The sequence below is a fragment of the Oryza sativa genome, chromosome 12 (assembly GCF_034140825.1).
Source record: "Oryza sativa Japonica Group chromosome 12, ASM3414082v1".
NCBI classification, from domain to species: Eukaryota; Viridiplantae; Streptophyta; class Magnoliopsida; order Poales; family Poaceae; genus Oryza; species Oryza sativa.
Window position 1 is genome coordinate 21,417,592 of NC_089046.1, and position 16,649 is coordinate 21,434,240.

The 16,649-nt window shown below is 44.3% G+C and overlaps 1 protein-coding gene and 1 pseudogene across 1 annotated transcript; both read right to left on the reverse strand.

The window, feature by feature from the left end:
* Positions 1–1,051: 1,051 nt before the first annotated feature.
* LOC4352383 (F-box/LRR-repeat protein 14-like) lies at positions 1,052–4,088 on the reverse strand (annotated as a pseudogene).
* Positions 4,089–8,904: 4,816 nt separating this feature from the next.
* Positions 8,905–12,651, reverse strand: LOC136354707 (uncharacterized). The gene is made up of 4 exons (XM_066306240.1): positions 12,624–12,651; positions 11,111–12,294; positions 9,894–9,950; positions 8,905–9,240 (listed from the first exon to the last, which is right to left on the reverse strand). Exons 1-4 carry the CDS (start codon positions 12,649–12,651, stop codon positions 8,905–8,907), a joined length of 1,605 nt encoding a protein of 534 aa, XP_066162337.1.
* Between the last annotated feature and the right edge of the window lie 3,998 nt (positions 12,652–16,649).

Sequence of the window (16,649 nt, forward strand, 5' to 3'; positions counted from 1 at the left end):
TAATAGATTCATACTTAGATCCATGTCCGTGCTTTACATATGTGTCTAGATTTATATGAATGGTAGTGAATCTGAACAAAAGATGAAGAGGCCAAAACCTCATATAATGTGGATGGGAGGGAGTATGTTGTATTGTGACGATATTGGCAATGTGTTGTATGCATTACCTCTTTTAGAGGTGGCTATCACCTCTACTTTAGCTGTTTCGATGCGAGCTTCTCTCATGGGTAGCAGGTTGCGCGAGCGAAAATTGGAAGGATTTGTCACCAGCGGTATCTACACGGACATGCCACGTAAACCTACACGTGGATCCCTATCATGACCATAGTTATTATGGTCACCTACCAAAATTTATAAGATTTGAACAATAATACTTTAAGTTTTGTGAAATTTACATTTTTTAAAAAAATATCTTTACTGAAGATTAGGTGGTAGTGAGCAGGGTTTGCTTTACCGCCGGTAACCGTACGGTTACCGGGCTTACCGCGGGGTACGGTAATATAAATACTACGGTAACCTCCTTAAATTCAAATAAATTTAAAAAATAATTTGAATTTTTAATAAATTTTACACGGTTTTTCACGGTTACCGCGCGGTAACCATGCATACCGCCGGGGCGCAGTAACCCCGGCCCCAGCGGTTTGAGAAACCCTGGTAGTGAGGTTAAGGATATATATGTACAAGACACAATATAATATTTGGTACTACACTTCAATGGACATGGGTTCTGGGGTTCAAAACAGATCAAAATTATTGTTCCTCAAAGGCAGGCATGTGCAGATCAAAATTATTGAAAATGTTCATCTCTAGGACTGGAGCTATAGTTTGTTCAGATATTGTGCAGATCAAATTTTCGTTGTAAGCGTATGAATATCTGCTTGCTCCTCAAATGCAGGAATGTTCAGATCATCAAACTTAGAGAAAACATGCCCATCTCCTAGGACTGGATCTACAGCTTTTTCCAAGAAAATATGTGAAGAACCTTGGGAAGGGTGACCTAATTTTCCAGACTACCAGTCTACCAATACAAATACACGTATTACCATCCAAAGTCTTGAAAATCTGAGCATCCATGACCACTTGTCACTACGAAGTAGCATGTATGACATACTTCCAGAATTCACACAGAAGTAAATCACTGGCTGCAGTGTACCATAGTGGTGACCATTACCATGGTTTAAACACATCAGATGCCTAACAAAAATCCAAGGCTCACCATTACAAGCTAGTATAACGGAGCGACAGACAGCAACCAAAAGCAGGTTCAGAAACATGGAAAATGAAAACAGCAGCTGTCAATGATGTGCGCTTAGCAACAACTCAACCACTTCAACAGGGGGCCCGAAAAACAACTGAAGATCTTGAGGGGACTCAATCCTGCAGGATGCTCAAGCTTGATCTTCTTAGATGGCCATAGCCTGGGTAATCTCGTTCATAGCGAACAGATTTGGCAGCACCCAGCACAGCTTTCCGAGAGACCCTACCATAACCCTCAACAACCAGAGAATCCAATTTGCGTGCACATACGACCGCACCAACTCCAACATCAGAAAAGCCATTACACTGACGCAATGTGAGGTTAACCAAAGATGGGCTATCTGCAAGCAAGCGCATCCCAGCATCAGTTATATGTATGCAATCCATAAGCTCAAGCGTCTGCAGGAATTGTGCAGATGAGAGGGCCTTCATCCCCTCGTCATCAAAGATATTGGCGCCACATAGCACAAGATCAAGGATTGGGCAAGACTGAAAAAGAATCACAAGGCCTTCTTGACTGAAACCTATTTCTGGATAAGCAGGCTCACAAGCAAACATTGTGAGCTCAACAACCTGAAGCATACGGCACCCGAGGGCTAGAGCCTTGAGGCTTTCATCGGTCAATGGTGTCCTGAAAACTCTACCTTCAGGTCCTTCACAGAAGAGAGGCTCAAGCTGAAGTGAGATACTTCTAAGGTTGCTGCAGTTCTGAGCGAGTGTAATCATGTCACTGTCAGTTAGACCAAGAATAAAATGAAGGCAAAGTTTCTCTAATGATTTGCATTTTCCAAGGAGAGAACGAAGTCCTATTTCTTCTACAGTTACAATCCGTCTCAAACTCAACTCCTTCAGACTCTCACAGCAGAATTCATAGCAATACTGGTAATTCGACACATACGAGGGATCATGAGGTTTAAATATGTTGTAAAGATTGTTGACCTCAAACACAAACTTCTAGAGCTTCATCCATCCTGGACCAAACAATAGGAGGCTGAACTGGCTGATTCGTTCACAGTTCTTTACTACAAGTTCTTCCAGTGATCCATCACTGCCAAGGTACTTCAGCCATTCAAAGGTCCCACTGATTTTATTGCAATTGATGAGGTGGATAGCTGATAGATTCTTGCAACCAACAGCCACAGCAAGAAGCCCACTTGATGTTATTCTTTTTGCAGAGTTCAGCCTGAGGGTCATCAATTTCTTGCAAAATGCTAGATAACCGAGACCAGTGTCATCAATGTATGAGCAAAAGCTTAAGGTGATATCACTCAACGAGAGGCAGTATGATGAAAGAATATGGAGACCATGGTTGTCCAACTGGTTCCCATGGCCCTGCGTCCAACCAGAGTAATTGATATCAACATTAAACAAGTTGTGAAATCGTGAACACAGTGATATTATGGCATCTGTTGCTGGAGGAAGGTTATGGCCTATGCGGATTGAATGTCTGTGCTCTGCCTCAATTTTGTAGAGACGCTTTGACACAAGGGAAAGAGAACTCAGATCACTGGTACTTTCAATCCTCTTGACGATCTCTCCAATAAGTGCATCCGGAAGACCCTCCATTGTGAAGTACGTATGAACAAGCTGAACTATCACCAGGTTCAGCAGGTATCAGATTGGTGAACTGGTGATGTGAAATTAATAAGACAAGAAAGATACAGATGAAGGTGATCAAATTACAGTAGAGAAAATCATCAAAGGAGCATGTATATATAAAGATGAACTTCTGAACCCTTTTCTGTTAAACACCCATGTATTACCCTTCAAAACAAGACAAGGTTGGCAGCCTATTTATTTTTCTACATCAAACAAGTAATCTATAAGAAATTACAGCACACATGTCTGCAGTTGATGAGACGACAAAGCTACAAGATAGTTACAACGGTGTCTGAATTTGCTAAACTGGCATGTTTGGAAGACAACAGTACCCAACTAACAACAACAAATCACTCCAACACAAAACGACTGAAAGTCCACTGACTCCTCTGATCACAAGAATAAACTCTGCGCTCCAACATAATTCAGGAGTTGAAGTATAAGTTTACCACATCTATCTAAAGTAGTGAAAAAAAACTAATCTTTTTTGCCACCAGGATGAGCCACGTCAATGGAAAAAATATAGCCGTAGATACAGCGTTTGATTGAAAACATACCATTGGATCTTTCCATCAACAGATTAGAACCATACGGTCCCTCCCAAATAAACTATCGAAACGACCCTTCAAGAATCTTCTGTTAACTTCTAGTTATTAGGTGAAGCAAGTCCAGACAAGTACCGCCCCTCGTCCCCATTCAACTCAATGAACAATACATAGCCGAATTAACACAGAAGTTCAGGCAATTGCAGAGCCAGTTATCACTGAATTAGAAAATACAAACCTACATGATAGTACCTACTGAACTAATCACACCAAAATCACAGCAACGGCTACAGGTAAGGTCCACTAACCATTGACAAGCTACATTTAATAACTAGTATGGTCCAGCAGACCCCACAAACTCAGGAGTTCAATCGCATAGGTTTTAAGTCTACGAAATTGGTGAGAGAGAAAAAATCACTAGAAATCAAGAACCGAGTTCACCTAGGTCACCCGCCGTCAACCATCACAATCAACAAAATGCATTGTTACAAAACAAACAAAATTTCACCTACTAGAATCAGGAGAAGGAATTCCTTAGCTTGGGTAGGTTACCTTGAGATCTGACACCGGAATCAAGAAAAAGAGCGGCGCCTTTTCGCCACAACGACCGGAAGGGGAAAACAAAAAAAAAAAAAAGGAGCAGGGCGGAGACGGCCGAGACGACGGCGGAAGAGGAGACAGGCGCGCGCGACCACCGCCGCCTCCCTCACTCCGCTTCTCGCCGAGGCTGGCTAAAACCCTAACCCTCTCCTCGCGTCTCGCGCTCTTGCCTCCACCCCCTCGAGAAGTCGAGTGGAAGAAGCAGAAGGGGAATGAAGAATGCCTTTGCCAACCCTGTGCAGTGATGAGGAAGAGAGAGTTTTTGGGCTTTGGGTTGGGCCCGATTTGTTAATTTGGCCCATTTCGCAAAAAAAAAAAGTTGGTAATAATGTGCTGTCACCACTTATTCCAATCTTAAAAAATGAAACACTTATTCCTATGCCACACCAAGCTCACAGTGCACAGAAGTGAAAAAAAGAACATAGTATTACATCCGTTGAACCTTATATCGGATGCTACTTTTTTTCTAAGTACAATGTATCTGGACAGGGAGACTGTTCAGATATATTATACTAAGAAACGTCCCATCCAATCTTAGTTTTTATATTTTAGGACAGAAGTAGTAGCATGTAGCAACGTACCATCTATAGTCATGCATCTCAACCTTGACAAACTGAGAGCAATGCCAAAATAGTAAACAAAATCTCTCAAATGCCACAAGTGTGTTACTTTTACATAATTTTCCCTAGACTTAACCTTGTTCACCTCTCCTTCAGATTAAAAGCCTCCTCCTGTTACTTATACTTATATAATTCCTTCTCATAAGCTGCTTCTGCAGAAACATTTTTTTTGTTGCAAAAGATTATACAAGCATCCATATATTTAGCTTTTTTAAGTTTCATCGGAACAATTCCATGCTGTTAATTACCCCGTTATCGCGGGAGCCATGCCGAACCAGCTGCCTGGAACGCGACATGAACGGCGCACGGTTGCCGCTGCCACAACGACTGGAACATTTGTCGAGCAACTGTCATGCACCCTCTGCTCGCTGCTGCCGGCGTCGGAGACGTCCTTCCTTTTTTTTTTCCGGGGAAACAAGGATATATTACTCAGAATAGGAGCTCTCACACAGCAAATGTGAGATAAAATTACAAGAACCGTGCGGCCAGAAGCCTGCTAAAGTATTTGCTAAGAAATGACTTATACTATTCTGAGCCCTACGCACTTTATCAAGAAGAATCACCCTTGTTCCAGCCATCAGGTCTCTCACCTCTTTGACTATGAATGCTTCTGCAGCCAGCACCTTATCCACTGTCTTGATCAACTGGATTGCTTCTGGACAGTCAGACTTGACCACAATCGGCAGCAAGGTACTTCCTCCATTTCAGGCTATAAGACTTTCTAGCATTGTCTACATTCATATAGATGTTAATCAATGCTAGAAAGTCTTATAATCTGAGATGGAGGTAGTACATTGGAGGGCAAGGGAAATCCCTTCTCTACAAGCAAGCAACTCTGCTTCCAAGACAGACCTGCATCGGTTAATATGGCCACAAGCAACGAACACCACTGTACCAGAACTTTCCCTGAGCACAGCTCCAATGCCTCCCTTCCCTTCAGCCTCCTCAAACGATCATCACCTGTGTGCATGTTCCTGAGAACAGCGCGCGCACCTAGGGATGGCATTGGGGACCCGAACCTCGGTGGGAAAAACTTTATTAGGGGTTACAAATAGGAGCATATGTCGGCCAAATGGGGCACTCGTCGGGTGGGCCAGGGGCGGGGACGTTCAACATGCCCCCAGCCCCGAATCCCTATGGGCCAAGAATTATTAGGGTCACGTGCATATCCCTTAAAGCCGTAGCCCAGGTAGAAATTAAAAGGCTAGTTAGATATCCATTTTGGAGGTCCATATACACAGACACACACACTAGTGAAACCCTAGCAACGTACTTCATTCTTCCCCTCCTCTCAGATCCAAAATTCCAAATACACGGTCCTTTCATCCTGCCGCCTCGTTCCCTCCTCCACGCCACACCAACGGAAATCCACGACGTTGCCGACTTGCTGCCTCAAAGTACCACCAGCGCCACGCCTCTCCAAGTAGCGGAAGTATCGCATCGCCGTCGCTACATCTAACTGATCCAAGGCTTCAAGCAGAGCAACCGTTGCCGCATCCAAGGCTCCAAGCATCGTCACGCCAGGGCCATCCCTAGGGGCGTTCGGCCAGCGTGCCCGCACAGGGCCCCCTAGGCCCAAAACTTCAACACTAGATATACAACTCAATAAGTAAATTGGTAGCCCAGCTAGTTCCGAAAATCTGTTATTTTTCTTGTCGTTTCGGCTTCGATTACGCCTTTGCCGGTTCGCATAGTTGTGCCGGTTCACAATCTTGAATCGCCTCCCATTATGGACCTCGCCAATCGCCAATCGCAACGAATGAGAGGAGTAAACGACACCTCACCTCTTTCTCTCGTGCGGTCATACCGCCTGACGCCTGCCGTGCCCCTATCTAATTCTTTCTGGTAATTTCTAATCCGGTAATCCCTAATTTAAGATTATCATTTCAGGCCAGTCTAGATTGCTATGAAATATATTACGGAGTATAAATTATTTTCATAATTTAAGTTTTTATCCTTCAACTTTGCACAGGGCCCCCGAATTTGACGGGACGGCCCTGCGTCACGCCAGCAGCGAGGTCGGCTCATAACACGCCAATGCCATCACCTGCTAGTCGTGCTTGTCCTGTGCAACAAAGCAACAGCCTCCATGGCACATAGCATTCACTTGTCTCTCCTTGTATTTCTCTGGATTCTATGCTTCTATAGCTCTCTGTTGGGAATGAATCAAATGGTTCTGTACATGCATGTGTGTCTTCATGTAAAGAGAAAGATGGATCGTCTGTGGATGTTTACATTTTATTTCAAATGTGTTCTTTCTTCTGAATGGTTTTCTATTCTCTCCCAAAATTGGACTCTATGCTTCTTGTTCCCCTAATTTGTGAGATGTCACTGTCGGGTGTGGGCACCGGAAAGAGTATTGCACCCGTCGGGTGCCCCATACCCACACATGGGCGGGGATGGGGAGAAACCCTCCCCCGTGTGCGGGGATGGGGATATTGATGGGATGATTCTTTTGCTATGGGGGCGGGACGGGTGGCAAAACCCAGCAGGCGCAGCCCCGTTGACATCCCTAGGCACACCTCTTTCTTTTAAGAGGATTTCTGACTTATAAGATAATTTGCTTTGTGCAGTCCCCTGTCAATTTTCCCATCTATGTTCCCCGTTGACAAGGTACACCATCGCGTTCTCCAAATATATTGGTGGCCGGCCGTGGTGCACATCACGACGTCGCTTCTTGAGGGGCTCGTTCTGGTCTGGTCTTCCGCACCGAACTCGTCGGCTCCCGCTAAACCCCTTTTTCATCTTCAACAGCATTAACAATAGCAGTTCATCGCAGCGTGTTCTATGTTCAGAAGGTCCGGGTTTGACTCTCCTTAGAAAAAAAAATCGTACATATCAAAATTATGTTACACTAATCTCAAACCAAAGAGCGATACTTCAATATTCTCTACTGGTAGTATTATACTATCAGTAAGAATGATCTGAACTGTTTGTTATTAAGGGTAAATCAATAATCTACTAATGCAATGATTAGATATAACTTTGTTATTTATGTTCCTTTCCCTGTCTCTGGATCGATATGTGGTTATCCATTACGTTAGCATCATTCATATTCCATTGCAAAAGCCAAAAAAAGAAAGAACAAATGTTTAGTCATTGCTAAATGACGATTATACCCTTCGCACATTTTTTTTTAAAAAATAATACCCCTCCACGTTTCTACTACCGCTAATTAGCATGGTAGTATAAATAGATTTGAACCGTTCGATCAAATAATATAAACGGTTAAGATTGCTTTCTCCTATCAATAGGGAGCATCGTAGTAAGGCTCCAAACCAAAAGGGATATAGTTATTCTTTTTCCCCAAAAAACCGCTGAAAATTTGTATGTAGGCATAGTGAGAGAGAGAGAGAGAGTGGAAGACATTGTTGTCAATCTCAATATATCAGCAAAATGTTCGGAGCTACTTATAAGGCTGAGTTCGGCACTTTATCGAGTTTCCCAACTCACTCATCTCGTTTTTCGTGCGCACGCTTTTCAAACTACTAAACGGTGCGTTTTTTTAAAAAAAATTATATGCGAAAGTTGCTTTAAAAAATTATTTTGATCTATTTTTCAAAAAAATTAGCTAATACTTAATTAATCATGTACTAATAGATCACTCTGTTTTACGTGCATGAGAGATTTAATTGTTCTCAACCATAGCTGTGGAACGCTTCCACAGCCTAATGGTAGGGTGTATGATGTGTAGGGTAAGTGTGCGCGCGTTTATATGCAGCAGTACATGTGTGTGTATGTATTGTGTTTTGAGGAAAAAACATATCCATACAGATTTCTTCAAATTGGTTGAGGTAAGTTTGTTCAAACTGCTAAAAATTGATTCAGTTTAATTCATTCAATTTTTTTATCCCGGCTACTAGCTAGATTTTGCCTGATGGTACGCTTACTACTGGAGAAGTGATCTTTAGTGGGTTAGGCGATTTCCACAATAGTCTCGGTTCCACGATAGTCCTGCTTCAAAAAGAACCGGGCGCTGGTACACTTTAGAGATTTACGTACCTACGGTCTCCATTGCGGTAGCAAGAAACCGATGATTTGCAGTGGACGACCCAAGTACTGGTCGGAAATATAAACATAATTAAGGATGAAAGGAAAAAATTCTGTACAGAATGACGACGAAAATATTTGTACCCAAACTCCAATAACAAAAATAGTAGTGCCCTATCGCTGGTACTCGCAGGATATACTAAAAAAAACATCGGAACAATCACACTTCTCAAGCATAATAATCATCATATTAATAAAAACGATCGATCATATTTCCTCCTTTAATTTGTCTATCAGGTCCACTCATATTTTGTGGCACCATCGAATATGCCACACTCAAGGTACTTCCGTTCATATGGTGTCCAGAACCCTTGATAACCAGGCACATCAAAATTTATGTTTTCCCTAAATTCTTCTGTGCTTTGGAGAATGTATGTGTTGTTGAGCTTCACGTTTATCTTCTCAAGAACCGGTACGTTCTTTAGCAATAGTCGCAAGAGGCTTTTCCGATCATCGCACGGTATAAACCCTTTGAACTCTACCTTTTTTAGATGCTCTAGTTGTATCTTTTGGTCCTCCCAGCCCTCTGGCTGACTGCAATTACACTGAGGATCTGAACATACTTTGAACTGCAATTATAGAATAAAAGACATTATGTCAAGTTTAGGATTTATTAATCAATAGTATCCTTTTAAATTGGCGTAGAACAGTTAAGAGTTTCTTTTCTATACTATTGTAATATTTACCATCTTGGTATTTCGATTCTCAATAATAATATGTAATCCTCGGTTAAACGATCATTGTATTTAAATATATGACATTGTTACTTAATTCGTTTTTTATATGTAACATTGACCACTATGTTTTATTAAAATATAATAATACTATAAAGCTAAAAATTATAATATTTGTAAAAGTGCTTATAAAGAAAAAAAATCCATATGATTTTTATGTTTACGACTAATTAATATTAAAGTTTTGAAAGTTTAACTCAATGAAACCAATAGTGTCGTATATTTAAATATCAATGAAATACTGTAAATTAGAACCATGCATACGGCCGAGGAACCATGTGTACTTATCTCTAGTTAGTACAATGGATCAAAGAAACCATATATCTTAATTAAATAAAGTGATGAATATAAATTAAACATGATAAGTGATCATGCTTACCAAGCCACTGACACGAATGGAGAGGTATTTGATGTTGTTACACTTTGCAATGATTCTGGCTAGGGTTGCACCTATGGTATGCCCCTTCCACCATGTGTTCACATCTAACCTCAAGTTGGTGACTGGGGAGATATGGTATTTCCTTCATGGTGTCCTCCGACGATTCCTGTAATTTTATGTGAGAATTACATATATAATTGAAAAAATATATATCAAACATCAATTTTGCTAATATCCTTCATGGTGTCTACAAATTGAGACACACAAAGATCCATGTTGCATGCTAGCATTACTCGATAAATAAAGTTACATGTTTCTCAGCAAGATTTAATGATGAAAAAAGTAAATTGTATTTGGGCCATATTTTATTACCAAAGTTTCACTTTGTATCATATTTTAACAAATGTTTTCACTTTGAACTACTCTCTCCGTTTCAAGTGACTTTTGTCAAAGTCAAATTGTTTTAAGTTTGACTAAGTTTGTAGATAAATATAGTAATATTTATAATACTAAATTAGTTTCATCAAATCAATAATTGAATATATTTTTATAATAAATTTATCTTGGGTTGGAAATATTACTATTTTTTCCTACAAGCTTAGTCAAACTTAAAGCAATTTGACTTTGACTAAAGTTAAAACGTCTTATAACTTAAAACGGATGTAGTATGTGATATTATTATTATTACACTTTGGACTACTCATATCATGCTTCTCTTTTCAGGTACATCAATGTGGCTTCAATTAAACCAATTTCTTGCATACCGATGAACTCTTGAAGATAAGTAGACCATATAATATATGATGTATTGGATGTGAAGAGTGGTCAAATTTAAAATGGTATAAAGGTAAGTTACCTAGTTGAAAGTAGAACGTTGAGTATGGGTGATTCGCAGTATTAAAGTTTCCTATATGCTAGTCTCATATGTCGTATATTGGCGTGCATTTATTTTAAAATTATAAGTTTTGAGCAACAATTAATAAAGTTGTATTTAAATTCACTGTAAATTATTGTAGCCGTTAACAAGTACTCCCTCCTTCCCTAAATATTTGACGCCGTTGAATTTTTTAAATATGTTTAACCGTTCGTCTTATTCAAAAAAATTTATGAAATGTGTAAAATTATATGTATATATAAAAGTATATTTAACAATAAATCAAATGATAGGAAAAGAATTAATAATTACTTAAATTTTTTAAATAAGAGAATAGTCAAACATTTTAAAAAAATCAACGGCGTCAAACATTCTGGAATGGAGGGAGTAGTACTGTATAATTCTTCATAACAAAAACATATCAAGAGAGAGATCAAGTAGAGATGACATACGACGCGGAGTGTTAATCTCAGCTCGAGATGATCCACCGCCGTGCAGCTCTTGAGGAGGCGGACGGCGGCGACGTTGGTCTCGTCGTCGTCGCCGCCGTGCGAGAAGAGGTAAATCTTCTTGAGGTGCCGGACGGTCGCCGTCGCGATGACCTCCCTGCAGGCTATGCACTCTAGGCGGTCCCACGCCAGCGCCTCCAGCCTCGGCGCCGAGACCCTCACCGGGGCGGGGTCGCCGGAGCACGGCAGGTTGTCGCAGTGGCCGACACGGAGCAGCCGGAGGCCTGGCGCGTCGACGTGGAGCCGGAGCAGGTCGGGGAGGTACACCAGCCGGAGCTCCTCGAGCGCGTCGGCGGCGTCGAGGTGGAGCCTGATGAGGCCGGCGACGTGCCGGAGCTCCAGCCTCCGCAGCCGCGGGCAGCACGGCGACGAGAGGAGGTGGCCGAGGCGGAGGTCGCCGTCATCGTATGCGTTGATCTTGGCGCGGCAGAGGGTGAAGTCGGTGAGCGCGTGGAAGGCTCCGGCGCCGGCGATCGGGACGGCGGTGTTGGCGCCACCGAGGGTAATGCTCATGGCCTCCGCTCTCGACGTGGCTGGCAACTCGACAACCTCCTCCTCTTCCAGCTCCGGCGCCGGTGACTCCTCTTCTTGATAGTCCTGCTCCGCCGTCGACGTTTCCTCCGCTCGATCCAGCGCAGCCGCGGCGGCAGCGTTCAACGGGACCTCGAGGACGAAGCTGCCCTTCACGTGGCGCTCGGCGAAGCGGAGCCACGAGTCGACGAGCGACGGCGTGACGTCAGCCTCGTGGCGGTGGTCGTGGAAGTAGAACCTCTTCCCCACGGGCACCCGCTTGAAGGTGCCGTGCTTGGATTCCGAGGTGTCGGTGTACACCAGGGAGATCTCGAGCACGTCGACGTCGGCGGCGTTGGCGGCGCCGCCGCCGCGCCGCCGCGCGAGGCAGGCGTCCACGCCGGCGATGAGGCGCCGGGCGGCGTCGTGGCAACGTGCGGAGGAGGAGACGTCGAAGCGGAGGCATGGCGCGATGCCGCAGAGGTGGCGCCACCGCTTCGACAGCACGGCGGTGCGCGCCACGTCTCTCGCCGACGGCAGCAGGCCGAGGATGCGCAGGAGCACGTCGTCGTTGAGCTCGCTGATCAGATCGACGGCCGCCGCCGCCGACGTCGCGTCTCGTTCATTTCCATGATGGTTATTGAGACGTACGCTCGCATTAATCGTTTGGGTTTTAGTTTAGTGTAGTACTGTGAATATATGTACATGATGAATTCGCGAATCCGAATTCGAATACGATTCGTAGGAGTATAATGTGTATGCAAGTAACTTGGCATGCAAGTTGGACTTCAATTCTTCGCAATTTGCGACAAGATCAAGATGAGAGTTCGATTATGAAAATCTTCAGAACGGACGAAACCTGGTAGACACGTGACACGTAACACTTTCGCATGATGCATAGAGTAGCTCGATTGATCTATGAGTCCGCTTATCGTCTGGCTCGCACCGAGAAGCCGAGTGTTCTTCCTCGCCATGTGCATGGTTTGATGATTTTACGAAGCACCGTACACTACGCCAGATCCTCACACCTCTGACGGCATATCTCTGACGGGCAAAGAAAACGGTCACTGATGAAGGTCACCTTTGACGGGTCCTACGGGATACCATCATCGGTGAGCCATCCGGCCGCGGCCCGTCACAGGTAACTAGTCATCTGTGACGGGCCGGAAGTGGAAACCGTCGAAGGTGGTGTAAACCTCACCTATGACGGGTTTCATTTTCAACCCATCACAGGTGACTAGTCACCTGTGACGGATCGCAACCCGGATGGCCGTCAAAGGTGAGGTAAGGCCGGCTTCTCCACTACTTCTCTCGATTTTCTCCCAACGGGGCCCACACCTAGAGGAGATAAGACCGGTTCTCCACTTCTCTCGATTCTTCTCTCCCTCTCCACTCGCTCTCCCTCTCCCTCTCCCTCTCCCTCTCGATTGTTCTGTAGCTGGGCGGCAGGGGAGGCGCGGTGGCGGCGCCGGTCCGACAGGGGCGGCGACGCCCTCCCCTCCTCCAGATCCGGCAGGAGCAGGAGGGAGGTGCAGGGGCAGCGGTCTGGCAATGGCGGGAGGGGAGGCGCGGCGGCCTGGCAGTGGTGGGAGGGGATGCGCGGCGGCCCGGTGGCGGTGGCGCCCTCCCCTCCTCCAGATCCGGCAGGGGCTGGAGGGGAGGCGTAGGGGCGGCAGCCCGGCAGTGGCGCGGCGCGAGGGAAGGGCCGAAGGAGGCAAGGTGGAGGCTAGCTTCTCCACCGCGAGCCGTTCTTCTCGAGGGCCAACCTTCGCCGGGAGATTGCAGGCGCCGGCGGGATCTGGAGCTCATGGGCGGATCCCAGCCCCAACCACCGGATCTGGCGGCGCCGCATCCATCCCCATCCTCCTCCCCCTTCTTTCTCCTCTCCTCACCCTTCTCTAATTTCTAGATCCGGTGATTCTTGCAGTGACAGTGGCACGGTGCGGCGGCGAGGTGAAGAGGGGCAGCGGTGCGCGGCGGCAAGGCGGATGTGGAGGAGAGGAGGATGGCCCGACGCAGAAGTACACCCCTCTCCCCCTTCTTCCCTCCTCCCCTTAGAAAAATTTGCTCATGTGTGTGATGGATTTTGTGAATGTGTGATGGATTTGTGCATGTATGTGATGGATTTGTCCCTTACTGTCATGGGTGATAGATTTGGAATTTGGGAATATATGTGATATATTTGGAAATGCAGGGAAATTTTGTTATGCAAATTAGGTTGATGGATATATTGTTGATGAGAAATTTAGGTTATATTTTGGCTAATTTGTGATGGATATATTTTGTGCTGCTGCTGATATATAATTTCTAAATATTGGCTAGCAAATCCTAGGGCTAGCCAATATTTAGAAATTATTTTTTTTCTAGATGTACCTCCTCACCATACCAGTGACGGCTTTGCACATACATGCCGTCACAAGTGACACACCTGTGACGGTTTTTACTCTCCAAGCCGTCACAGGTGAGTCATCTGTGACGGGTTGCAAAATGGCATGGATTAGCACAGACACTTACCTCTGACGGGCCGTAGAGTTCTAGCCCGTCAGAGGTGACTGTCATTAGTGACGGTCCTCCACCCGTCAAAGGTGACTGGACTCACCAGTGACCACTGATCACTGACCAAATCCAAAGCCGTCAAAGGTGAGGGTTTGGGCCCGTCACAGGTGACCCTGTCCAGTGTAGTGGTACGAGCCTGGCAGATCCAGGAAAAATAGTGTGGTTCCAAAATAATTTGATTTTATAAATAAAAATGTTCATATTTTGCCAAATTCATAAAGAAATCGAAAAGGTTCGACCAAACAATTTTGTAGGAATTCTATATAGGCCAGAAATTTCAGTTGGAAATTTTGAACTATCACTGGTGGAGAAACCATCTTTCGTCGGTCGGCCGATTTCCACAATAGTCCCGGATGCAACAAAAACCGGGGCTAAAAATGATCTTTAGTCCCGGTTCAAAAGGGTAGCGGGCATATTTGATCTTTAGTCCCGGTTTGTGTTACCAACCGGGACTAAAGATCATCTTTAGTCCCGGTTCGAATGCTGTCAGGGCCTGTCAGGCCCCCCCGGGATCTTTAGTCCCGGTTGGTAACACCAACCGGGACTAAAGATCGTAACTAATACCAACCGGGACTAAAGATCCCGGTGATCTTTAGCCCCGGTTGGTGCTACCAACCGGGACTAAAGTCCCACCCCTATATATATGTCTTCTTCCTCCTCCAGCTGCCCGAGCAAGCTTCAAAATTTCTTCAAAAAAGAGGGGAGGTCATGCCAAAATTTCTATTGAATTTATTTTGGTGATTACATACAAATCGGAGGTGCCTAAAAGGTTTGCAACTTCATCCTCCAATGTTTTTTTTTGTCATACTACATTTGCACCTATGTTTTGCACACTTTTTTTTGTCTCCAAAATTTAGTTGTAAGTTGATGAGAGAAAATGTGTGTGGGGAAGAAAGAATATATAGAAATTTAGTTCATTTGCTAAACAAGGTTTTATAAAATAGTTGAGAAGGAAAACTCTAGTGAAAGTTAATCTTAAATAATAGAAAACAAACTAAAATGAAAATTAAAAGAAGTAAAACACATTAAAATTAGTTTAAAACTTTACAAATAGTTTTTAAGAATTATTTGGTGTAATATTTTATGATTTTTGTATGAATAAAGATATCTTATAATTATTGTATGACTGTCATTATTGTAAGAATAATTATTTGTGTACGGTTTTTTTGACTCATGTAGATGGATCGGCAATGGATGTACGCTGACCGGCGGTCCAAAGAGTTTATTGACGGCGTGCACTATTTTTTGAGAGTGGCCGAAGCTAACAGGCAAAGGGGTTTTATTTGTTGTCCATGCAATAAGTGTAAGAATCAGAAGGAGTATTCTGCATCCAGGACTATTCATTTCCACTTGTTTGAGTCGGGGTTCATGCCAAGCTATAATTGTTGGACATCCCACGGAGAGCAAGGTGTTGAAATGGAAGAAGATGAAGTGGAAGACGACAATATTCCGGACTTTGCTCAGTATGTTGGATTTGAAGGAAATCAAACGGGCGAGGAGGAAATAGCTGCTGATGGTAACGACGTTGCGGATGATCTTGGTCAGATGTTGCAGGACGCCAGGGAGGACTGCGAAAGTGAAAAGGAGGCCCATAAATTGGACAAGATGTTGGAGGACCACAGAACTTCGTTGTACCTAGGTTGCGAGCAGGGGCACAAAAAGTTGGATACCACTCTGGAGTTGTTGCAATGGAAGGCAAAAAATGGGGTTAGTGACAAGGCATTTGGCGATTTATTGAAACTCGTCAAGAACATTCTTCCGGGGGGAAACAAATTGCCCAAGACAACGTACGAGGCTAAGAAGATAGTCTGCCCGTTAGGACTGGAAGTTCATAAGATTCACGCATGTCCGAACGATTGTATCCTATATCGCGGTGAGGAGTATGAGAACCTAGAAGCATGCCCTGTTTGCAAAGCACTACGATACAAGATTAGACGGGACGATCCAGGAGAAGTTGACGGGCAGCTAACAAAGAAGAGAATTCCTGCTAAGGTGATGTGGTATTTCCCTATAATACCACGGCTAAGGCGTTTGTTCAGGAACAAGGGGAATGCTAGAATGTTGCGATGGCACGCAGAAGAGCGTCAACAGGACGGGATGCTGAGACACCCCGCCGATGGTTCGCAGTGGCGAAACATCGACAGAAAATTTAAAGAATTTGGAAAGGACACACGAAACATACGGTTTGGTTTGAGTACGGATGGCATGAATCCTTTTGGAGAGATGAGCAGCGGCCATAGCACTTGGCCCGTTACGATGTGTATCTACAACCTCCCCCCTAGCTATGCATGAAGAGGAAGTACATAATGATGCCGATTATTATTCAAGGCCCCAAGCAACCTGGTAACGACATCGACGTGTACCTAAGACCACTGGTCGAAGATCTTAAACAGTTGTGGAAGAAGGAAGGTGTCCC

Bases quoted from the DNA above. Each gene is read 5' to 3' on its own strand.
- LOC136354707 (XM_066306240.1), bottom strand. From the start codon at position 12,651: ATGGCGAGGAAGAACACTCGGCTTCTCG. The intron at 12,295-12,623 runs GTGCGAGCCAGA...GAAATGAACGAG, and splicing joins GAAGAACACTCGGCTTCTCG to ACGCGACGTCGGCGGCGGCG. The intron at 9,241-9,893 runs GTTAGATGTGAA...CTATAATTGCAG, and splicing joins TCCCCAGTCACCAACTTGAG to TTCAAAGTATGTTCAGATCC.